The sequence below is a fragment of the Hydra viridissima genome, unplaced genomic scaffold (assembly GCF_058129835.1).
Source record: "Hydra viridissima isolate aposymbiotic clone 2 unplaced genomic scaffold, HvirCarnegie_v1 scaffold_8, whole genome shotgun sequence".
In the NCBI taxonomy this organism is placed as follows: domain Eukaryota; kingdom Metazoa; phylum Cnidaria; class Hydrozoa; order Anthoathecata; family Hydridae; genus Hydra; species Hydra viridissima.
Window position 1 is genome coordinate 7,096,231 of NW_028324307.1, and position 25,453 is coordinate 7,121,683.

The 25,453-nt window shown below is 27.7% G+C and overlaps 1 protein-coding gene across 2 annotated transcripts; it reads left to right on the forward strand.

The window, feature by feature from the left end:
• Positions 1 to 503: 503 nt before the first annotated feature.
• LOC145186598 (rap guanine nucleotide exchange factor 6-like) lies at positions 504 to 21,338 on the forward strand. Of its 2 annotated transcripts, XM_090096298.1 has the most exons (36): positions 1,023 to 1,377; positions 1,798 to 1,931; positions 2,505 to 2,632; positions 3,265 to 3,354; positions 3,439 to 3,511; positions 3,681 to 3,764; positions 4,026 to 4,191; positions 4,292 to 4,329; positions 4,485 to 4,557; positions 4,803 to 4,834; positions 5,059 to 5,163; positions 5,299 to 5,457; positions 5,549 to 5,698; positions 5,818 to 5,982; positions 7,164 to 7,888; positions 10,498 to 10,696; positions 11,220 to 11,284; positions 11,525 to 11,635; positions 11,828 to 11,882; positions 12,098 to 12,172; positions 12,421 to 12,522; positions 12,672 to 12,771; positions 12,912 to 12,960; positions 13,088 to 13,166; positions 13,285 to 13,368; positions 13,513 to 13,587; positions 13,683 to 13,754; positions 13,947 to 14,087; positions 14,980 to 15,094; positions 15,208 to 15,276; positions 15,384 to 15,500; positions 16,936 to 16,959; positions 17,058 to 17,114; positions 17,275 to 17,349; positions 20,496 to 20,567; positions 20,921 to 21,338. In XM_090096298.1, exons 2-35 carry the CDS (start codon positions 1,857 to 1,859, stop codon positions 20,522 to 20,524), a joined length of 3,756 nt encoding a protein of 1,251 aa, XP_089952424.1. In that variant the 5' UTR covers positions 1,023 to 1,377; positions 1,798 to 1,856; the 3' UTR covers positions 20,525 to 20,567; positions 20,921 to 21,338. The 2 variants fall into 2 exon arrangements, with proteins under 2 accessions (XP_089952423.1, XP_089952424.1); XM_090096297.1 differs by lacking the exons at positions 1,023 to 1,377; positions 20,921 to 21,338 and adding an exon at positions 504 to 603 and having other exon boundaries at positions 20,496 to 20,710.
• The last annotated feature ends 4,115 nt before the right edge of the window (positions 21,339 to 25,453 follow it).

Here is a 25,453-nt window from a genome sequence, read left to right on the forward strand (position 1 = left end):
AAATTGAAACAAAAAACAATTCTCGATGTAAAATACAAAAATATCCAAAAATATTTCAAATATCACCGAAAAAGTAAATACATATTCCCTCCCCAAGAACGTATTCTTTCAAGAACATAGCAATTATAAGTAACAGGCATAATACTTTTAGCAACACAGTATAAGTTTATCAGCAAAAAATTATCTGGTATAGGTAAGCTCCTTTGAAGTTTATAAAGAGTGGTTTATACGGTTTTAATTAAAAAGAAAATGATCTTGAATTTATTATAAAAAGAGTCAATTTTTTTAATTTGAAGAGAAAAAGAAGTAAGTTCTTTTAGGTATAAACTTAACGGATTTTAAGAATCCAAAAAAAAAATTTTGCATATAGCTATCCGTTTCTACGATATTTGGCTTCTGTGGTTATTTATGTTATTGAAAAGCCTAAATGCTTCTTGTTTTTTAAGTTTGAATTGCGTTTAAGCGTAAAAAAAAAAAAAAAAAAAAACTCATATAAAATAGACTTGGTCATTTACGTTTGATGCGATTTCCAGTCATGAATCATAATAAGTCGAACTACGGTTTATGAAAAGGGAAATAGAAATGGAAATTAACTAAATTTAGGTTAATTACATAGTTAATGCTCTATAATAACGATCCATGTAATTAAAATCCGAACAGCGTTGCTTAAAACATTTTATTTCTTGTCTTTATAATAATTAGCTGAAAACTGACTTCTTGTTATAACTTTTATGTAGTATATACAGGTATGCTAACAATATTGTTTGAGGTTTATCAAGAGATAAGGAAAATGGAAACAATGATGATGAATATCTGTAACAGCAACTTACAAAGCTGACTGCTTATGTCAAAATTACTAGAGTTAAACTTTTCTTTGGAAATGACATCAAATATATGTATATCTAATCCATCTTGCTACATAAGCCTAAATTATTTAATTCCATTAGTTTAAAGATTTATGAGTTAAACAATTTTTTGTAGAATTTCTCCTATGTATCTATAAATGTATTTTAATGATATGATACCACTTAACTTTTAAAAATATATAGTTATTCTCGGCATATCAAAATCTGATTTAAGTTGCTACTTTTTTTCAACATAAACATTTTTAATAGAAAATGTGTAACATGGTCTATATATCTGTATGCGTGTGGGTATTTATGTATGTATATCTTATCAGAGTAGGTGGAAAGTGAAGGAGAAAATAAAACTGTCAAGAAATTGTGCTTTTATGGTAGTATGAAATTTTATGAAATCACAGTGGCTTTTTAGTATTGTAGTAACACAATTATGTGGTAAAGTTCAGCATTTGAAAAGTAGAAATGTAGCGCATGCTCTAAATCTCTGCAAAAGCAAATTGGCAAAAACTTCAATGAAGTATTTGATCAATTTCATTTATTCTTTTATTTTCATTTTTAGAGGGCCTCAAAATTGTCTTAGTGTCTAGTGATACACTTTCTTTAAAAGACCCTATTTGTTAATATGTATGTATGTATGTATGTATGTATGTATGTATGTATGTATGTATGTATGTATGTATGTATGTATGTATGTATGTATGTATGTATGTATATGTATGTATAAATCTAATTATATAAACATATATGTATGTATGAATCTAATTATGTAAATATGTATATATTCATGTTTCTCTTTACATATATGGCCTAATAAACAATTTGTTGAAAACTAGCAACTTTATTCTCACTTGATTATTATTTAATACAAAAGATAAAGTTGATAAATTTCTGTTTCATGTGAGCTTGCAAGAATGGTTTCTTTTTTTTTTTTTCTTAGTTGAAATGAGAAATGAGAAGGTAAAAAGAATGTTTAATCCCATCACTTAACAAAGAAAAATGGATAGTACACTTGATCTGGCTACACAGTTTCGCCGAGTTCTTTTAATTCCAAAAGATCGCCGGAGCAATGCTGTAACTTTTTTTATATGCATTTATCGTTTTTTGTACTTAAATCCAATTAGGCTTTGTAATTAAACTTCCATAAAGCATTTATAAAAAATAGTTATTTTATTTTCATCTACCAATGAAACAAAAAATAAAAATGTTTAATCACAAAAACGTCTTACTATCTTTTATACTACTTTCTGATATTTTTATTGATATCTTTTTTATTATGCATTCACCTAAGTATCTTTAAAGAATTTCAAAGATAAATAATTTTGAAATTAAGAAAATTAGTTTTCAAGTATTTAAAGATGTATAAAAAAAAGTAAGCAAGTTTTTTGCCTAAATTTTAGGACTTTTTTTTAATAGCTTTTTTTAAACCTACATTCCACTATTTCTTAAATGAAATTAATAAGTATAATAATAATGATTAGATTACATAATTATCTAAAAAACAAATATGATTTTTGAGCACCATAAAATAATTTTTTTCTCCAAAAATGCAATGTCTGCTATATTAGTTACATTATGTCCTCTGAGATTTTGAGTTATTATTTGATGACATGAATATCTTAATGATTTTAAGATAATTTTATTTAGGACATTGATATGATTTACACCCAGTTGCGTGAAATCCAGGTAGTATCAAAACTATCTGAGTCTGTGATTCGTCTGATGGCTCAACATTCTCGCTATGAAGTTCATGAATCTAATAAAATACTGTATTGGTAAGAAATTCTCATAAACTTTTTTACATTGTTTTTAAGAGGTTTATTTTAGAGTTTATTCCACCCTATCAACATATGATTCAAAAGTTTCATAAATCATTCCAGGTTATTTGAAATGCAAAGACATACTTTATAACTGTAATGAAATTTTATCTAAAGCTAATCATCTTGATAAAGTAATTAAATGTTTCAGCAAAGTAAAAAATTTTTAAGATTCTTTTGATTCTAGAAGTTAATTCCTTAAACATGTAGGACATTTTTTTTCGGCTGTGTTAATAATATTAATACAATTATATTTCAATAATATTAATTGACATCAAAACATACTGTCTTAACAGACAGTATGTTTTTCGCAATCAAAAACATACTGTCTGTTAAGACAGTATGTTTTTGATTGCAAACACAGAATTAACAAAACTTGTTTGATATGAAGTTTTGCTTGATTATTCAAAATTTTGATATCATTAAAACAGATGTTGAAAATGGTGAAGGATTTAGACCTTGCTTCCAATGATCAGTTTAAACATTTCACAATATTACTTAAAAACATGATGTCCAATCAAATATCTACTTTATGTGTCAAAATAAGTTATACATAAATTTGTAATTGCTCTAATATTTACCTCTTACAGTGCGGGTGATGTTGCTCAATGTTGGTATATACTGTTATCTGGGGCAGTGTTTTTAGAAGGAAGTGACTCAATGCATCTCCCTGGCAACAGGTGTTGTTAGATTTTTTACCATCAAAGTATAACTTTTTACTAAAAGTGCACTTTTTTTTTAATATACTTTCTTTCTTTTTTCAGCTTTGGACAGCAAACCAAAAGTGGAAGAAGAGAATCTGATTGTTTGATACTGGAGCAATCAGAGATGATTGTTGTGGGTTACATAAAAATTTGATTTTTAGTCTTTAATTTGTAATTATTTATAAATAAACCATAAATAAAATAGTGATTAACATAAATATTTGATAGTTTAACTTGTGATACATGCAAAAGGTTGAGAAAACACTGCTCAAATATCAGCTTATAAAAAAGTATTTTTATAGATTGATTACTATATAGAAGATCAATCATCAAATCGTTCAAGTCGTTCATTTGATCCAGCTCTGCAATATTTAAGAGATGATCAGGTAGGTTTTATATAGATGTCATATTTGAGAAGTATGATAATTCAAAAAAGTATATGAAAATATTAGTAATGATTTTTTATTCAATTTTTTTTTTGCATGAAATTAAACAAATTTTACTAAAAAAAATTTGCTATAAATTTGTAATGATGAAAATTGAACTTCTCTCCCTTTTTTAAAATCGTTACTTTTTTTTAGAATTCTTAAAGTGTATGAAAAGTTAAAATATGTCAAATTACTAGTTAACTGTGCATTTCTAAATAGGGAATTCCTAATGAATTACAGCAAGTAAAAGATGTCATTAAAAACTCAAAGCCTTACATGGGTTATGATAAACCTGATAAATATGCCACCCAATGGATGAGCTCAAACAGTTCAGATAATCATGAGGATTCTGATTTTGATTTGTCTGGAATTAAAGAAACTAATGGTCAATATTATTGTATTAATTTTTTTACATAAAACTTGAGGATTTTACATAACCATCACTAATGTACAGAACAATTTTATAACCTTTCTTTTATCATCAGATGCAAATGATTCAGATGATGAAATTCTACCAAGTGAAGTAAGTTCTGAAATTTTTGATTTTAATCTGGGTGTTATGATTCTTACGTTATGATCATTTTAGGTAAACTTTAAACATTAAGAATTTTTTCTTCACAATGAATCAGTCAAGTTATTTCATTTGTATCTTAGTATTTTAAATTTCTTTCATGAAAGTCTGCTGCTGTGCGGGACATAGTTCGTGATTGCTTGGAAAAAGAACCTGCAGAAAGAACTGAAAATGATATAAGTATAAATTTACATTTACTTGCAGTCAAACAGTATTGTTGATTGTTTCTATCGATAAAACAAATGTTCCTATTATTACATATGTTAAATATTATTTGTAGTCTACACTAACATATATTTTAAATTATTATAATAATTTTTTATGACAAAAGAAAAAACAGCTGAAGGGTTTTCACTAAACATTTTCATTGAATTCTACATTAAAATGTTATTCAAAGGACTTTAAATAATTGCCTCTTTATTTAGATATACTTATGGACTTCATGCAGCGTCTTCCAGTGAGTATAAAAATGAAATAAAATTGTGCTAAAGAATCTTTTTTTATCAAATCCTACAGTTTTTTTTAAATATCAGTTTGGTATGTAGAAAATTTTGTTTTGAAGTTCAAAATGAAGATCAAATGCTTTTTGGGAATTCCTTCAATAAAGTTAATTCAATGTTAATTTTTTTTTTTCTCTTTTCTTAATATAATTTATCAATTTTTAATGGAATAATTTTTAAGGCTTTTAGCAAGTTGACACACAATATTAAAGTGGAGATGTGCAAAGTGATGGTGTTTGCTGTTGTTGACGATGCTGGAGCTGTTGTTATGTCTGATGGTGAAGAGGTGAAAAGCTTTCCTTTCTCAAAAAATCAAAAGTTATATTGTTAAATCAATGATAATAACCATGGTTTTATAAAAAGTATTTAACAAAAACACTCTCAAACTTAAAAGTGTTTATTAATTTTAAAAAAATTTCAGATGGATTCATGGTCAGTAATACTAAATGGATCAGTAGAAATTATATATGATGACCAACCCCCAAAGACACTCCATCTGGGAGATTCATTTGGGGTCAAAACAACACAAGAGCAAATGTTTCATAAGGGAACAATGAAAACCAGAGTTGATGATTGCCAGGTAATTTGTTTTTCATCATTCTTTTGGATAATCATAATATTTTTAAATTTCTTAATGTAAATATAGATAAATATTTAAATTTTGTATTTAGTTTGTCTGCATTGCTCAAAATGAGTACTGGAGGATATTCTCTCAAGGTGAGGCAAGTTGTAGAAAGGTTGAAGAGGAAGGTGAAGTTGTTATGGTTACAGAACATCGTGTTCAAGATGGGGGTAGTAGACAGGGTCAAGTTGTCATTAAGGTTTTTGTAAAATATATTTTATGTTTTTAGTTAAGTTAAGAAATAATCATTTTATTTATCCTTTGTAATAAAAAAATTGTTTTAATTTTAATATTTTTTTTTTGTTACTCCCAATTAAGGGTACTCCTGAAAGACTTTTAGATCATTTAATGGAAGATCATTCTGTTATTGATCCAACTTATGTTGAAGATTTCCTCTTAACTTACGTTGTGTTTTTCAACAAATCACATGATATTGCCGCAAAGCTTCTCAAGTGGTTTGAGCGCCCACAGCTAAAAGACAAAGTAATTTTTTTAACTGTATTTTTTTGAATTATTTTCTATTTTCTATGCTGTAACATATTTTGACTTTTTCTCAATGATTTTGGCATTTATTCAGAACTTTCAACAGAAGTCTCATTTTTTTCTTAATGTTTGGTTTATTTCAAATATGGGCCTAGAATTGGTTGCTAAAAAGGTTATTAAGTAAATTGCTGTTTTTTTTTTTTGGGGGGGGGGGGGGGGTATGGGGAGAGAATTTTTACAGACAAACAATTTATTGCACTAAACCTTCTATCTCTACTTAATACAATATTAAGATTTCTTAGTCTTTGAGTTTTTCACAAATTGTCTCAGGATCATTTCACTTCAGTGTCCTACAGTAGTAAGTCAATATTGTGGTACTCTTAAATATATTACAGTTCTCTTAAATATATTCTAATGAAATCGTTCATTGCATTTTTTCTAGGTAAGTGTCTAAATGAGAATCAAAGAAATGCATTTTTAGGGACATGTTCCTACCAAAAGAAATATATGCAAATAAAATTTTTTTATACAAACTTCTTAAAGTTAGTATCTTTAAGTTTTCTCAAACATTTTGTAGTGAATTTTCAATACACTGCAAGCTAGTAGTTGAATGAAATATTGATCTCTCATAAGTTCTTTAATTTGAGGGCTAACCAAAAGTCTTTAATTTTTACTTTGCTGATGTGTGGAAACTTTTGATGAAGATATTGGAATTCTGCTCTATCGTAGTACATGACATTCAGTTTAATATGAAGGAGAGGTAAAAAGACATGTTTTGCATTAACTGCAGTATGAGATTTTTGACTAGAATTATAATCACTAGGAAAAGGCCAACTTTTAACTAGATAATGAGACATTCTTGCACTACTATCCCAGTTGCAGAGAAAGAAATAGTATTTTTATACGTAAGCCACACGCACATGTGTAGTACAACCACTTTTAAATACTGTATGTGTCAATTTCATGTATTTAATTTCCCCTAAGATAAAACTCATAATCAGCATAAAAATCAAAGAATAACCTAAAGTTAGAGAGGAGAAAAAAAGGTGTTGAGCTTTCAAATTAAAATAAAATTTTACTTTAAAAATTTGATTTTTTCTTTTTATAAAAAATTTATGTAAATCTTCTAGATGCTTTAAGTATGACACTATTTTCTGACTGATGTTTTATGCTTCATTTAGGTAACTCGAGCTATGCTGCTTTGGGTAAATAATCATTTTTCAGACTTTGAAGGAGATAATTTTATGGAATCCTGTCTGGAACGTTTCGAGTACTTACTAGAAGCCAAAAAGATGCTTGGTCAGTTGCGCCTTCTAAATATGGCTTGCTCTGCCAAGTCGAAACCACGCATTATTAATTTACAAAGACTTGCAAAAGAAACTCGTTTAGATTTTTCAATATGCGGTGGAAAAGATAAAGGTTTCCCTATATTTGTTTCAAAAGTTGATTATGATTCAAAAGCAGCTGAGTTAGGACTTAAGCGTGGTGACCAAATAATAGAAGTGAATGCACAACCTTTTGACCAGTTCACTAGTTCTAAAGCAGTGGAGTTTCTTATGTCAAATGCTCATTTGTGTTTAACAGTTAAAACAAACACAATTGGTTTTAAAGAAGTAATTCAACCTAGTGCAAAGAAAAGTCAAGTTAGTCATGGAAGTTTGGATGAAGCAACTTTGTCTCAGCACTTTAATACAATAGATCAGCTCAGAGTACCCAATAGTAAAAAACTAACCAATTCTACAATTAGCAGGAGCACATCTGATGTTAATAATGTTAAAACTAGTAAAAAAGTAAAGAGTTTGATTGATTCAACTGATAGCTTATCTATTTCTGGTAGCTCTACTCTACCTAGAAATAGTAAATTAAAACGAGCTATGATGAAGTTCAATTTTATGCCAAGATCACCGTAAGTTTTATTTCTTTAACTTCCTTTACCAACATAATTAATATTATTAACATTAGCAATTATCAATATTCCTAAATCTTATTAATCTTATTAATATAGGCTTTTTATCATCTGAAACTGAAACTATTTCTAAGCTAAACTTTTAAAAGACTTTTGCTTTGAACAGAAACAATACCAAGTGATTGATCCTGCTAAAATTTCAGTAGTAACAAGGTTTTTGGTCTTCAATTTTCTAAAATATTTTTTTGATTTGTATCATTTGAAGTTTAATGCTAAAGAATTTCTAAAGATCTTAAAAGAAAATTAAAAATGAACATAGTTGATAATATGACAAGCCTACTTGCAGCTTTTTAATGCACCTTATTTATGTAGTAATTTCATTGTGATTGTCAAAATTAAACCTTATAGATTCTGTCCTTGGCGTACCATGCTCTTTGAAATGTTTTTACATTATTTACTTTGGACTTTGATTTTTCTAATGTGCAAGCATTTCAGTTAAGTGTCTTTACAAACATGCACCATTTTCTTTATCAAGCCTATTTTCTTTTCTTTTTTTTTTTTTTGTTAAGTATTTAAGTTTACAACTAGACTGGTTCGTCTTTTTTGTGGGACCTACATGCTGTCTTTTTCTGGATCTTTGCTGTTTTTGTAGTGATATAAACTTGAACACAAACTTGTCTTGTTCTGTTTTTGATTTTGAAGAGTAAAACAGGGTAATGAACAGCTTGAGGTCATCATCTGTTTACTCAGAACATTTTTATTGGTTTAAACTTGTATTCACAGTTATGTTTTAGCAAAAAACTTAGTCAAAAAATGAGATGTGATGGCAATGAGCAATAGAGGACTTTTAGTGATGAAAAGATAATTAAACACTATCATCATAGCCTGCTTATCTACTTATCAGATTTATACTTTTTTACTATTGGTAAACATTTGCAAAAAAAAGGTTTTCAAATAACAATGCAAACCTTTTAAATCTAAACTAGTAATAGCCTACTATTACTATGACTAGTTTAGTAACCAATCATTAAGTTGATAAAGTCTAAGTAGGCATAAAATTATAGTTAATAATAAAAAATAGTAGGCTAATAATGGAGCTAATAATAAATACAATGAAAATAAATCACCTTTGGTTAGCAATCAACTAGTTGATTGCTAACCAAAAGATAAGTTGGACTTCAATTGGACTGACTTAATACATTACAGCCTGTACTACAGGACTTGAGTCTTACTTACCTGTAGGGAAGATAAGCAACACAACTCTAGGATTAAAAAAGCAATCTTTTTTTTTTTTAATATTTTAAATTTACTCAACTTGAATGTTGAAAAGTTTACCACTATGAAAAACATTTGATACCACTTGAAACTTTCCATTAACAAAAAAGGTGGTTTTCTGAGAAACAAACTATAAATCCTTTAGTGTTGTTGTTACACAAGACAAGTTACTATCAATAATGGTCCAAATATGACAGATTTTTAAGTTTCAAAAAAGCCTAAATTTACTTCAATGATTAACTTTGAAATAAATCATTCACATAATCCATTCACATATTAATATAATTTCATTATTTAATATTTCAATTCACACAAAATCAGCATGATTAAGGAGTATACTTTTTGCATAATTTTGGAAATCTTTCAACTGTTGTTTTTATTAACAGAAAAGAGAAAAAATATTATAAACAAAAGAAATTAAAATCAATAATTGGCCATAAAAAAACCGCTAAAAATGCACATAAAAATGAACCAGATTTAAACTCATGTTGTACATAACAGATAATATTAATGTTGAACTGGTGATTGAACATTAAAAATGCAAAAAAATATTTGCTCCATGCTGTATAGTCAAACTTTGAATTTTGAAATGTGAGGGTGACCATAACTAATCCCTTTGTATAGCTTGACAAAAATGTCAACAACTTTAAAGAATGCAAAAGTAAAGCATGAGTGATTGTGTATTGCTTAAGTAATTTTCTTAACAAAATTTTGTTTTGCTCTTCCATCACAATATGATGCTTACACTTAAAGTATGCAAAAGCATTATTTAATTTATTTTTTATATAGCCAAAGTCTCTAAGCTACATATTAATGTTTTGTGTTTGTCACTTTCAATCTTTCTGTATTCCATTTTCCTTTTCTAATGTAAAAACAAAAACAAAAAGTATGTCTAAATGTTTACAGAATAATTTCTTTTCTAATATAGACTAACAACTAAGATTAAGTTAAATACCTTAATTAAAATTCATCTCATTTTATCTTAAATCTATTTGGTTCTAAAATTTATTATTATTCATCCATTTAGAAACAGTTTTAAATCATTTCAATTCTACACCATTTTAACAAATTCAGTTCAGTATTGGGTGTCAGTAAAAAAGAATTTCAAATGGAGTATTTGTTTAATATCAAGGATCTTCATATTTCAAAGTTAATTTAGAATTAATGATAATAAAGTATTATCCTACTTATGTTAAAAAACATTACTAATTGATAAAAACAGAAGAAAATAATAATGGTTTGAAAAAAACAATTTTTCTTCACAACCCTTATCATAATGCTCATAAATTAGTATTCCTTTGCATAGTTTGACTTTAATGTTTCATTATATTTAGAAGTGAAAAAGAGTTAAACAAACTAGATTGTCAAGACAGTACTCAACCTTTTACTCGGTCTTTTACAAAGTCTGGTCAAGAGTCACACAGTCAAATGAATCCAACAGATGATAGCCAGTCTACAGATGAAGAAATTGAAGATAGTGTTATAAAGGTTTATCGAGGTGATCATACAAGCAAGTTTTTTATTCTCAGAAAGGTAAGCTCTCAACTAGATGGTGATTATCATGATGATCATGATGATTATCATGATGATCATGATGATTATCATGATGATCATGATGATTATCATGATGATCATGATGATTATCATGATGATCATGATGATTATCATGATGATCATGATGATTATCATGATGATCATGATGATTATCATGATGATCATGATGATTATCATGATGATCATGATGATTATCATGATGATCATGATGATTATCATGATGATCATGATGATTATCATGATGATCATGATGATTATCATGATGATCATGATGATTATCATGATGATCATGATGATTATCATGATGATCATGATGATTATCATGATGATCATGATGATTATCATGATGATCATGATTATCATGATGATCATGATGATCATGATGATCATGATGATTATCATGATGATCATAATGATTATCATGATGATCATGATGATTATCATCATGTTTATCATGATCGTCATTATGATCATCATCACAAGTTTCATCTTTCTATGTAAGGACACCATTGCCAAACAAGTTGTGGCTACTGCTATAGAAGCTTTTGGGATTACAGATTTTGCTAGGTACAGAAATTTTTTTCTGGTTTATTGTAATGAAATTTAAAATGTTTTAAATTGTTTTGAAATTTTTACTTTTTTGTCAAATCACAAGAAAAGAACTTTGTATTTATTATTTTATCAACTTTCGTTGCAGTCTAGATCTAGTTCAGTTTTCTTTCTATCATACAATAAGTTACACTGCTTTAATGTAAAAGAATATTGTATTGAATATAGTGATGACTAGTAACTTTTTATTTTCCCTAGTAAATCTTATTTCCTATGTGAAGTAACTGTTACTGAAGATGGGCTTATTAAACAGAAACGTCTCCCTGAAAAAACAAACAGTCTTGCTACTCGAATTTCGCTTAATGGCAGGTACATTTTGACTAGATAAACTAATTTAATACTGAGAGAGGCTATTTATTATATCATTTATAATATTTCAGGAAATAATTTTTAGTTGATCAAATAGTAGTTAACCTTTTAGCAGATTGTGTAAAACTTATCAATTGTTGCTATAAATAAAAAGCTCCAATAAAAATCCAACTAAAGTTTATAATTTTGCAGGTATTATATCAAAGCTAGCATCTCTGAAGGCCCAATATCTGATGAAGTAGCTCAGGTATTTTTATATTTGATAGGTCGTGAGAAATTATTGCCTCATACTTTAAAAAATCTTGTTTAATCCTTTTTTTAGTTTTTGTTTTTAACTTCATCAATATCATAAAAAATGTCTAGTAGTTTGGAGTAGGGTCTTGCATGATATTAAAAAAGTACAACATTTTCTTTGTTGCCCTTAAATCTCCTGGATAAGGGTTTTTTGATTGTATTTTACAGGAAATTGCACGAGAAGCAAATTTAAATTTGCTACAGCTTTCTCCATTAGATGTTGCTAAAGAACTCACATTGCAGGTTTTTTTTTAATTAAAATTTTTTTTTCAATTTTTTTTTTATCTTTTTTTTCAATTTTTTGCTCATTTATTGACTTGATTGTTGCTATTTATTGATATCCTTTTTCGACATGTTTCCCTGATTGTTATTGTTGATTGCTGGTTTGTTAATTATACCTTGCTTTTGTTAGTTTAATGAATAAATCCTGTTTTAAGAAGTTAGGTTTATGATTTGGTGGATTTTTTATAACAAAGGTTTTGTATCTTTAGGATTTCGATCTATTCCGAAATGTTGATTCTCGAGAATATATTTATAATTTATTTGAATCACAAAGTGAACGGAAGTCAAAAAATTTAAGATGTGTTGAACAGGTTAAGTTTTCTTTGATTTTTTGTATTAGGTTCATGTTAAAGTAAGCATTTGTCAACACTTATAAAAATTATTTTATTATAATTTATTTGAATCACAAACTGAATATAATATAGTAATAAAATCCATATAATATGGTTTTCCTTTGCAGACCACCAACACTGAGATGTTTTGGGTAATAAGTGAGATTTGTTTAGAAACAAATATTGCCAAGCGAGTGAAATTACTGAAATATTACATAAAAGTAGCAAGTAAGCAATTGTTAAAAAATTGTATTGGTTGTTACAAAAAGAAACCTGTATAAAAGTATAAAATATTACAATATGCTTTAAGTTTTTTTTTTGTTGCATTTGTTTTTTTCTTGCTTGTTTTTTTTTGTTTTTTTTTTTAGAATATTGCAAAGATTTTAAAAATTATAATTCAATGTATGCTGTTATAAGGTTTGTGCAGCTTTTATCACTCTGCCATTTAAACTTGTAAAAAAATTTTAAGCTACTCAAAGACTTAAACTTAATGATATATTTATTTGCGATTGTAGTTTCTATCAATAATTGATCATAATTTTAGTGGTTTAGCAAACACAGCTGTTTCACGGCTAAAACACACATGGGAGAAACTTCCTCAAAAACATGAAGATATGTTTCAGGTATATTTTCCTTATTGTTCTTTGTTAATTTTATAAAAAATTTTTTACTTATATCTTATAATTAATAATATAAATTTACATTTACAATAATAATAGATGACTTATTCTATGATTATAGAGTTTATTAGATCTTATGGATCCATCAAGAAATATGTCAAAGTATAGGAACATGTTCACTGGTGAACAGTGCTATCCTCCTATTGTAAGTTTCTTTTTTTCTGTATACCAGTTCCTGTAATTTTTATGCTTTGCTGGAACGAAACCCATAGATTATTTTTTTGTTGCCCAGTGTGCCATATGTTTAGATGCTTTAGCTGTTATTTTTGTGTGATGTTCTTCAATATAGATACCTTGGTTTCCTATTGTAAAGAAAGATATTACTTTCTTACATCTTGGAAATGATACTCATGTTGATGGTCTGGTAAGTTTTTTTTTAAGGTTTTTTTATGTACTTTTTTTTATATAGAAATTTTTTGTATATAGAAATCCAAATATTTACTCATCATCTTTCCACAGGTAAATTTTGAAAAACTTCGAATGATAGCTCGTGAAGTGCGTCGTGTTTGCAAGTTCTGTGCCATAGGTTATGTAAGTCTATTAGTAACCTGTTTTCATTTTGAAATTAAAAAAATTTTTTCTTTTGGAAAAAATCATTTAATTGTTAATCAAACCTGTTAAATGTTAAATACATGTACAAAATACTTGTATAGTTTGTAGTTTAAGACCATTATTCAGGGATTTTAATATTTATAACTATCAATATTTTTCAATTGTTCATAGGACCCTTATAAGATGGAGACTTTACAAGACAACCCTGGAGAAAACAATGTTGCATTATCTGTTGTAAGCATTATGACTGGTGCACCTAACCGTCGCAGTGGAAGAGGCTTTGTGAAAGATCCAAAGAAAACCTATGAAGAGGTATAAATTGTCAATTTTAGTTTTTTTTAATTGTTCTTCTTTTGCATCTTAAGTTTTTATACTTCTTTTTATATCTTACTCTTTTCATAAAGTTTGTCAAAATTTAATTGCTCAATGTTCAAATAGCTGTTTATGCCATTAAATTACTTATTTTATTGTTTTTAATTACTGAGTTACACTAGTTAAATTTCTTGAATCAAAACTGTTTTTTTCAATTACAATCAACAAGTAGACAAAAAAATTGTAAAGATGATAATAGAATTATTCATTTTTTCTTGAATATTAATCAAAATTGATAATGAAGAATCTAAAAAGAAAACAAGTCAACAAGTATTGAAATGTTATGTGGATGCTGTTAGAGTTGGGTACTCAAAGAGTTCAGATCCACTTGGAATGATAAAGAAATATGTTTACTTTAAAGAATGTGTCAACAAGTATTTCATTTACAAAGTAACTGAAACAAGATCATGGTGTTATCATTTAGCCAAATATGGCTAGTTTGTATTATACACAAATTGTATACTATTATCTATATTAACAAAAAATTGATCAAAGAGAGAAATGCTCCAGCTCCACCTAACCAAAAACAATAGTATGTTTCTGGGTATTGTACAATAGAAAGTAAAATAGTTGAACAAGAAATGTGACACAATTTAAGAATTCTTGGATATAAATTTTGAAGGAAGTAGGTGAGAAAAGTGGGGCTAATCTTTTTACTAAATTTAATAAACTTTTTTGTTTTGTGTGTGTTAAAAAAAACAAATTTTAATTACTTTTTTGTAACTCTGATTTTATTTACATTTGAACACCTTGGCAACTATATGTTGATCACACTTTTGCCAACTTTTTTCATACCTAGCTCTTTTTATAACTAACTCATTTCATAATTTAGATTCAGACAAGTCGTAGAATCCGTCAATATCTAGAGAAGCTCTCTTCAAGACAATATAGTGAAAAAGAATTAATAGAAATGTCATACAACTGTGAACCTCCACAAACTTTAACAAGTTAGTTTTTAAATTAGATTTTTTTGCATAATTTGTGCTTTTATTTTTTTGTTATTTTTTTGTTTGTTTTTTTGTTTGTAGAATTTTCTAAATTTTTTAATGTTTTTTTATAGCACCAGGTATCTCACAACGTGTGAAAAAACCTCCACCTGCAAATAATAGTAAAGCAAGGGAAGAAAAAGGTAATAATCATTCCATGTGTTTTATAAATTTATTTTACAATCAGCTAATTTTTTTTATTAATGAAAAAAAGCCTTTTATAAAAAGTGAGTTTCTTTATGTTTTATAGAAGAAAAGCCTGAATCCCGATCAAATTCGATATTACAGACTGAATCATCGTCATCAAAGCAGGACCAACAACCACCTCGAAGAAAATTGCCTGTACCTGATAGCAGTAGTATTCGAGGTAAGTAGAGGTTTTTTTGTTTTCTTTTTCCATTATCTATGGTATATAATAATATATGTAATATATCTATGATATATTACATATATTATATATATATATATATATATATATATATATATATATATATATATATATATATATATATATATATATATATATATATATAGTATATGTATTAAATCAATAATATGTAATATTATATATATAATAGCAATAAAATAATGTATAATATTAATGCATAGTATAAAATAAAGTTTATTTAAATACTTTAAAAACTTTCTGTGATCTCCTGTTTATTGATGAGTATAAACAATTCTCTAATATTCTCTAAGGATTTTTTAAACCAATTTTTAATGCAGATTTGATTCATGTGTTTCACATTAAAAAAAAAGTTCTAAAAAAAATTAATGTGTAATATCATTATTATGTGAAGTTAATATGTAATGTTTGTTGCTATTAAGGATGCTTTGACCTTTTTATATGCACTCTTAAAGTTTAAAACTTTGAAACTCAATAATGTTTTCTGAAATGGTTTGAATCTTCTTTATAATTAATGTGATAGTACCATATGCGACTGCAAATTTCATAATAAGTTTGGTGATTTCAAAAAAAATGATTTCATTGTTAATTTACACATGTAATTATAATTAAATAAAGAAACCTCTGAGCCTCCTGAAGAAGAGACCAACAGTCATCCTCTTCTCAGGTGAGAAGTTGTTTATTGTTTGTTCTGTATCAAATAGCAGAGCCAATCATTTAATTAGTCATCAAGCAATCCAGGCAGTCCCAGAGCATGTAAAGTAATATTCAAAAGGTGACAAATCTCCAGATTTGTCACCTCTTGATTATTGCTTTAGTCCAAGGGCTTGTCAAAATCCCTACAAGTGTCAACTCCCTGAAGGCTGCTATCAAGAAGGAGTGGGATATGATGCCCAAGGACTATATCCGCACCACCTGTTCCAGATTCAGGAGTCGACTTGAAGCTGTGATTAATGCTGAGGGAGGATATTGAATAAAAATGTGGTAAATCAAAACACTTTTATTAAACAAATTTTTTTTTGTTTGGCTTTAAGTTTTTATTTGACATTAATTTTTGTTAAAAAACGAATTTTTTTACGAAATTTGCGGTTGCATACAGTAAAAGTTTATTAATAAATTTTATCCATAATGTCAAATTTCAAAAGCTACAAAACTGTTTTCAAAACTTTGTTTATCTAATAAAATTATTTCAGGAGTCACATAAAATCAGTTCTCTTCTAGAGCACTTGAAAGATGCAGTTACACAAATTTAACTGAGTTCTAAGTTTTTTAATGTTTAAAATCTCATAGCTTTATTTGGATTCAATTTAAATTCTTTTTGTCAACTTTTAGAAGCGACTTATAATAAAACTAATTTTTCGTTTAAATTCACTCGTTTTCTAATTATCTCATTTAGATGATCGTTTGCCTATTTATTCAGGTTAGAATTTTTTTTCTGAGTTTTTAGAGAATTTTTTATCTAATGTTTTAGATAAGTAATTTATTCAAAGTTTATATAATAACTGAGATCTTATTTAGATTCATCTAGCAACCTATCATCAAGAAACGGTTCTTTAAGATCAGTAACTTCAAGTGGTGAATATTTATCTTCTAATAGTTTTTAAAGTATTTTTAATGGTCTTTCTAATGGTCCAATTTTTTATCAAATGTTTGCTTTATTGATGTTCGCTTTTCTTATTTAACTCTTCGTTTTGAAAATTGTTTGAAGTAGCGTAAATCTTTTATATGTTACCAGAATCTCGGAATTTCCAACTTCCTTACGGTTTTGCGGCTGATGAAGATCAGATTGATTCTTTACACTACGATAATGGTTTGTACTTTGGTTATGATTTGTGTTTGTATAATTTTAAGGGTTATTTCTTTCTCTGTTTTAAATAATTTTTCGAAAGCAATTGAGCAGAAGCGGGATAGAATCAATTTGGATTCAAATATTTTGAGATACATATTTGTTGTTTTTTTACATATTTATTAGTTTAGAAAAGTTTACATTCTTAGAGATAATAACAATTCTGAGTATCAGATTCTAAGTATATAAAATATGCCAGCATAATTATAATAAGTAAGTATATAAAATATGCCAGCATAATTATAATAAGTAAGTATATAAAATATGCCAGCATAATTATAATAAGTAAGTATATAAAATATGCCAGCATAATTATAATAAGTAAGTATATAAAATATGCCAGCATAATTATAATAAGTAAGTATATAAAATATGCCAGCATAATTATAATAAGTAAGTATATAAAATATGCAAGCATAATTGTAAAAAGTATATAAAATATGCAAGCATAATTGTAAAAAGTATATAAAATATGCAAGCATAATTATAAAAAGTAAGTATTTAAAATATGCAAGCGTAATTATAAAAAGTACGTATATAAAATATGCCAGCATAACACTGGTCAACAGAAAAAATTTTTTTTTTTTGGTGCCAAGAATTTGAAAACTGATTTTAGTTATATTTGGTATGCTGAATTCAAATATGAAATCAGTCTTTTTCTAGCAGCTCTACTTTTTTGTTTGGGATTTTCAGAAATAAAATAAAATGAGTTCAGGTAGAAGAAGCTGTTTAAATAATCCTGACAGTTTTTGCTATATATGTGGTGAATACACATTCAAGGAAAACCGAAAAACTCTTAGTGATTTTATAAAAAAGGCTTACCTCGGCTACTTCGGTGTTAAACTTGGTGATCAAGATAAAAACTGGGCGTCCCACCAGGTTTGTACAACATGTACTGAACATTTATGACAGTGGACTACTGGAAAAAAGAAAGAATTTGAAATTTGGTATCCCAATTGTGTGGAGAGAACCCAAAAATCACGTTGATGACTGTTATTTTTGCATGGTAAATATTACTGGAATAAATCGAAATAACCGTAGCAAGTGGACTTATCCCGATCCACCTTCTGCTAGACGTCTGAGTCCTCACTCACATGAAGTGCCAATACTAACGTTACACCAACTACCAGAACTCGAAGATGGACAATGTTCATCTGATCAGTATTCTGATAACAATTTAAATGAAGGGGATGGTGATTATGAAGGAATGTCATCAGTACCTCAACGTTTTAGACAGGAAGAATTAAATGATTTGGTTAGAGACCTCAACTTGTCAAAAGCAGCTTCTGAATTACTTGCTTCCAGATTGAATGACAAAAACTTGCTGGAAAGAGGAACAAAAATTACTTATTACCGTACAAGAGAAAAGAATCTTTTAACTTTCTTCTCTCAAGAAAACAATCTTGTATATTGTCACGAAGTAAGAGGACTTCAGGAAAAAATGGGTTTAACAGAACATATTCCACATGATTGGTGTTTGTTGACAGCTCAAAGTGCAGTTTAAAATGTGTTCTTCTACACAATGGGAACAAATTAGGCTCAATACCAATAGCTCATTCAACAAAAACGAAAGAGGACTATAACACAATATCTTTGGTGTTGGAAAAGATAAAATACCATGAACATCATTGGGTCATGTGTGGATTTAAAAATGGTAAATTTTCTATTTGGACAGCAAAGTGGTTACACCAAGTTTCCTTGCTTTTTGTGTCTTTGGGATAGCAGAGATAGATCAAACCACTGGATAAAAAGATATTGGCCAAACAGAGAAAGCATGGACGTTGGGAAAAACAATATCATTAATGAACCTCTAGTTCACAAAGAAAAAATAATATTTCCTCCACTGCACATCAAGTTAGGTCTAATGAAGCAGTTTGTGAAAGCTTTAGATAAAAATGGATCATGTTTTTTGTATTTAGTAGAAAATATGCCTCAGTTGAGTATAGAAAAAAAAAAAGCAGTAATATTTTAATGGCCCACAAATAAGACAACTAATTAATGATAATGCCTTCTTACAATCAATGAATGAGGTTGAACTAAAAGCTTGGACTTCATTTGCAGCAGTAATAGAAAATTTTCTTGGCAATCACAAATCAGAAAATTATATGGAAGTGGTAAATGAAATGCTCAACAGTTTTGAATCTCTGGGGTGTAACATGAGCATCAAGGTGCACTATTTACACGGCCACTTGGAATGTTTTCCTGAAAATTTGGGTGACTTCAGTGAAGAACAAGGGGAAAGATTTCATCAGGACATTAAAACCCGAGAAAATCGCTATCAAGGAAGATGTGATATGCATATGATGGCAGATTACTGTTGGAGTTTGGAAAAAGACTGCTCCAAAATGTATTCAAGGATGGCAAAGAGAAAAAATTTTTTAAATGTTCATTAATTTATTGTTATAATAATATAATTATTGTAACAGCTGAACATTTTTGTGAATATTTGTATATAAAAAGTGGTAATATTTTTGATAAAAATAATTTTAAACATTTAATTATGTTACATTGATTCAACTAATCTTAGTGTATAATGTAAATGATTAAACCATTATATCTCAAAAACTAGAGCTCCTAGAAAAAAACTAATGCTATATCTGAATTCAGGGCATGAAATTCATATAGAATCAGCTAAAAATATCCTGGCACCAAAACAGCTGTTTACCAGTGTAATTATAAAAAGTAAGTATATAAAATATGCAAGCATAATTATAAAAATAGTTACAAAGTATAATAAATTCTACTTAAAAGTTTTAGAAGCCATGTTACTAAAAGTAAAGTTGATAAATATTAAATAAAGGTGAGGTTTTTCTGACGAAGCCGTCATTGAAAATCAAGGATACAAAATTATATTCACGCATTATCCATGGAATATTGGCTACAATTTTTACAAGGATAACACGTGAATAAGAAAAACGGTCTAAAATAATTCGTTTGAGAGTAGGGTTGATACTTAATTAGAAAGTTTAATTGCGGAAGTTGCTTGCAATATATTCCTAAACAAAAGACAGATTTTTAAATCGATGCAGACAGTTTCTCTTAGCTTTGTCAATACGTTGTGTTAATAGCTGATAAATCCCAGCTTTCATTCACTGACTTTTTTTTTCTAGATGAACATGTTCAAGTTTCCATGGTTTAACTGCATAAATGCTATTTATGAATGATATTAGTTGGCAGAACTGGTGAGATGATATCTTTTTAGGTCAGGACTTAGGTGACGTTTACTCAGACAACCAATAGAAAGAACGTTATTTGTTGTCACTCAAAAATTTCTTCATACAGCTTGTTGGCGAGTGTGAAGAATGCAAATATATACATATATATATATATATATATATATATATATATATATATATATATATATATATATATATATATATATATATATATATATATATATATATATATATATTCAAATACTAAAAAATATATCAACCTTTATGCGTGGGGCCGGGCAATTTACTTAATCAAATAAAATGACGGTTTTTCAAGATATTTAATCTATGAAATAAACTTTTTTCTTTCTAAAACTTAGGCCTCTGCCGGGTATCACGCACAGCCCAATTTTACAAATAAAACCATGTTCACATCTCTAAATCTGTCATTTCTTAACGGTTTTCGATCAAAACGTTCTGTGATGAAATATATTTTAGTGTGTGCAAACAAGGAAATTTAATAGTAGAATACTTTTTTCAGTCGAAGTAAAAAAAAGCTTACTGTATTGCAACTCCTTGAAATTATTGTTATCGTTTTTATACTATTTATTTACAAGGTGTGGAATAATTAATTTGTTTGAAAAAAAAAATCCAAAACAGGTTTTTTTTTAGGAAAAATTTTTTTCCCTTTCTCGCCTCGTTAATTCAGAAGAAATTTTTTATTTTATGTATAATACATTTTATTATTGGAGTTGGAGATCTATTGTCAACTCGGCAAATATATTTTTGTACAGTTAACTGTGTTATCATTTTATACAAAAAATGAATTTAATCATTCAAACATGCTTTTCGTAGGATATTACATTGGTTTCTAGTAGGTTTTTTTCTTTCTTCTTTCTTTCCAAATATTTTCTTACGTTGAATATTTTTTGTAGTTGATTAGGCGTAATTTGCAAGTTTATTAAGTAGTTTCGGCTTCTTTCTTACTTGTAACCACCAGTGACAGTGGATTGCCTAACAACAAGCTAATACCTCTTTCATACTAACAAAACCGAGTTTTAATAACACTCGTTTTTAGAACGGTGTTCAGTTTAAATCTTTTTTTAACTTTTATCCTTGTCACACCAGAATAAATCAGATTTATTTTTATGAAACCGAATAAAAACTTAAATTTGCAAACTCAAGCAAATATTCTTTTATATAATACTTCGGTCACGTCTACTTTGAAGTATATTTTAAAAACAAAATTTTAAAAACGATTTTCGAAGATTTTGAAGAAAAAGTTATTTAAACACAAATTACACTCATCAATAAACAGGAGATCACAGAAAGTTTTTAAAGTATTTAAATAAGACTTATTACACATAAATATATGCTTAAATGTATCGTATTTGACGTAAGAGAGGTAAGAAGAGATAATAATAATATAATACGGATGTAAATAACTTCTTTCGATTCTATATACACTGTCCTCCAAAACATTAGCAACTAAATAAAAAAATGCATTTTTTCTACTTTGAATACTAATTACAGCAATTTTATTTTTTTAAGTACGCTTTAAATACAAAAAATGCTTAATATTACATGTAAGAAAAAAGATTTGTACATAATAACACTACTTGAAAATGATTAAGCTTGTTTTTTTGTTTTTATTGGTATTTTAACGCAAAAACGTGGTCCTCCAAAACATTAGCAACTTTTTATAATTACTCACAAAAACTCACGGAAAATCAGCAGGACAAGTGTGGAAATAATGCCCAAGGGAATTCTAGAGTTGTAATTATTAGTACTTAACCAATGAGAATTAGCTAATTGTTAATTTTTGTCCAGAGATGAATATGGAGTGTTGTAATTATTACAATATAAATTTAAGATCGCAAATATATGCTGCATTGGATTATAATGGCAGGAAACAAGTAATTTAGCTTTTCGAGAACGTATTGTAAAAGATTACAAGAAAGGAGACAAACATAAGGAAATCGCAACGAAATACTCGATTAACAAGTCAATTGTATGTCGAATAATCAAACGATTTAATAAAGGTAGTCCTTTAGAAACAGAACATAAGGGCGGAAGACCACTCAAAACATGTCGTTTCACCGATCGAAAAATTATTCGTCATGTTAAAAAAAATCATTTTGACAGCGCTAATGATGCTATTAAAAAACTGAAGCTTTCCGTGTCTCAAAATACAGTTTGTAGACGGTTAGAACTTTCAGGACTTTTGAGCTTTAGAACAGAAAAAAAACCTTTCATTTTTCAGAAGAATAGAAAAGCTAGAATTGAGTTTGCAAATTCTCATAGAGACTGGACTATAAATGATTGGAATAGAGTACTCTGGAGCGATGAATCAAAGTACAATTTGAAAGGTCCTGATGGAAATTTAAAGGTACGTAGACCTAAAGGTAAACGCTTAGATCCTAAATACACAAGAGGAACAATCAAGCATGATGATGGAAAAAGTCCAATGATTTGGGGTTGTTTTTCTGGTTTTAGTGGAGTTGGACCTATTTACCGAATAAATGGCGTTATGGATCAGTATGTTTATCGTAATATTCTCAAGGAAAAAGTGGTTCCTCATACTGATAATAGCATGCCTCTTTTATGGACATTTCAACAAGACAACGACCCCAAACACACCTCTAAACTCGTTAAAGAATGGTTTGAAACAAATCAAATTAAAGTAATCAAATGGCTAGCTCATTCACCTGATCTCAATCCAATTGAAAATTTATGGTACCAAGTTGAATTCTCCCTAAAACACAAAGGACCCTTTAAAAACGTCGATGAGCTATGTAAAGCTATTGAAACCACATGGAATGAGATTACACAAGAAAAAGTTAATAAACTCGTAAAGTCTATGCCGAGAAGATGTTCCTTGATCCTAAAAAGTAAAGGATATGCCATTAACTATTGATATTAACATTTTTTAGGGTAGTTTTAAAAAAGTTGCTAATGTTTTGGAGGACCACGTTTTTGCGTTAAAATACCAATTCAAACAAAAATTCACGTTTATTTTTTTTCAAGTAGTCTTAATATGTTAAAATCTTTTTTCTCATATGTAACATTAACCATTTTTTTCATTTAAAGCGTGATTAAAAAAAGAAAATTGCTGTTATAAGTAATCAAAGTAGAAATTTTTTTAAATTTTATTTGGTTGCTAATGTTTTGGAGAACAGTGTATATAATTATTATTATTATTATTATTATTATTATTATTATTATTATTATTATTATTATTATTATTATTATTATTATTATTATTATTATTATTATTATTATTATTATTATTGTTTTTATTATTATTATTATTATTATTACTATTATTATTATTTTTAATTTTTCAATCCAACTTTTTTTTCATAGAGATTTATAAAACCTCTTGGCTTCAAAACAAAGTTTTTTTAATAAAATTATCTCGCGATGTTGTCTTATGTAGCTACCGTTTTTTAACTCATTTATATGAAATAAGGTTTTAAAAAGCAGTGTGAACGGAAAAATGGGTTACTAGTTTAAATAACTACGATTAAAATAAGTTTTACTTTTGGGTGTGAATGGGTATAAGTGGCAAAAACATTTTATTCTACGATTTAATTCTCATGAATGTGATCAATAATGTTTGGGTGTTTTATTGATTAGTTTTTATGATTTTTAAAATATTTTAAAGCCTTAGGAATTTTTATCTTAAAAAAATTTAATTGCAGAATTTTAAAAATGCATTAAAAAAAAGTTTTTTTAACTACAAAAATTAATAAAAAGTACTTAGACACATACCGTGGTGTGACCTAATAAAGTACTATGCTTTAAGAAAGTCCTAATTTAAGAAATGAAGAATTTCGTATATGTAAAATATACATTTAGACATAAAAATTTAGTTATTGTAACTAACTAGATATCTAGTTAAAATAACTAAGTTATTTACCCCAAATGTTTATTTTATATATACGAAATTTCTCATTTATTTAATTAGCACTTTCTTAAAGCATAGGACTTTGTTAAGTCACACTGCGGTAAATTATGTAATAACTTTTTGCCTTACGAGGGAAAACTAAAAAATATTTGTATACTATAACTATAACTTGGGTAATAAAATTAGCAAATATTATATATTCAACATTTATCATTGGATGAATCGTTGCCATATTCATTATCCGGCGAATATCATAGTCGGAGGATAGCGTTCTTAATAAAATTCTGAAATTTTCAAGGAGATTATCATCCAATCCCGTAATCTCACCACTTAACTCCAGTTTCTTATAGAGGCCTATGAGTTGTGCTCCCATCATTTGTATTCCCAAAAGCAGTTGTTTTGTTTGATTTTTTTTTGTCAAAAGCTGTTTTTTAAGTTTTTGTTTGATTTTTTTGAACGTTGCTCCGCAATAGATTTATCTTCGTCACCTTTTATTTGCCAATTTTCTAGATATAAACGGTAACTAATCTGAAAAAAGTACTCAAAACAAAGAATCCATGCATACAAAGTAGATGAGCCAAAAATGTAATGTTCTTTTTTAACAACTAAGTCTTTTAACTCATCGGTCATCATTTGTCGTACCACAAATGTAACATTTTGTTGATGACGTGTGCCAGTCATAGAAAATACTTTTCCATTATTGAGAGTATAAGGTCGTGTTTAACATTTTAGATTCGTCGTTAGCTTGAGATTCATCGTTAATTTGAGATTCGTCGACTCTTATAAGTATTGAAACACTTCTTTCAAAAATTTGTGAGCTTTTGTTGTAGTAAATTCATTTGTTTCATTTTAAAAATAAACTCAGTTGGTTGGCAATATAGTGTAGATAAAGGCCATGGATTTTAGCGAATAATGTTTTAGCCGTCATTTAACCTCAATGGAAAAAACAAAAATACAAACAGAAACTCATCTGTAGCATCTGTGTTCGTAGATGTCTGTTTAT

What these genes read in the sequence shown, in the direction of transcription:
- LOC145186598 (XM_090096297.1), top strand. Translation starts at nt 1,857, where the DNA reads ATGGATAGTACACTTGATCTGGCTACACAGTTTCGCCGAGTTCTTTTA. An exon ending in TCTAATAAAATACTGTATTG is followed by an intron (nt 2,633 to 3,264) that starts GTAAGAAATTCT and finishes TACCTCTTACAG; the next exon opens with TGCGGGTGATGTTGCTCAAT. An exon ending in AATTTTATGCCAAGATCACC is followed by an intron (nt 7,889 to 10,497) that starts GTAAGTTTTATT and finishes CATTATATTTAG; the next exon opens with AAGTGAAAAAGAGTTAAACA.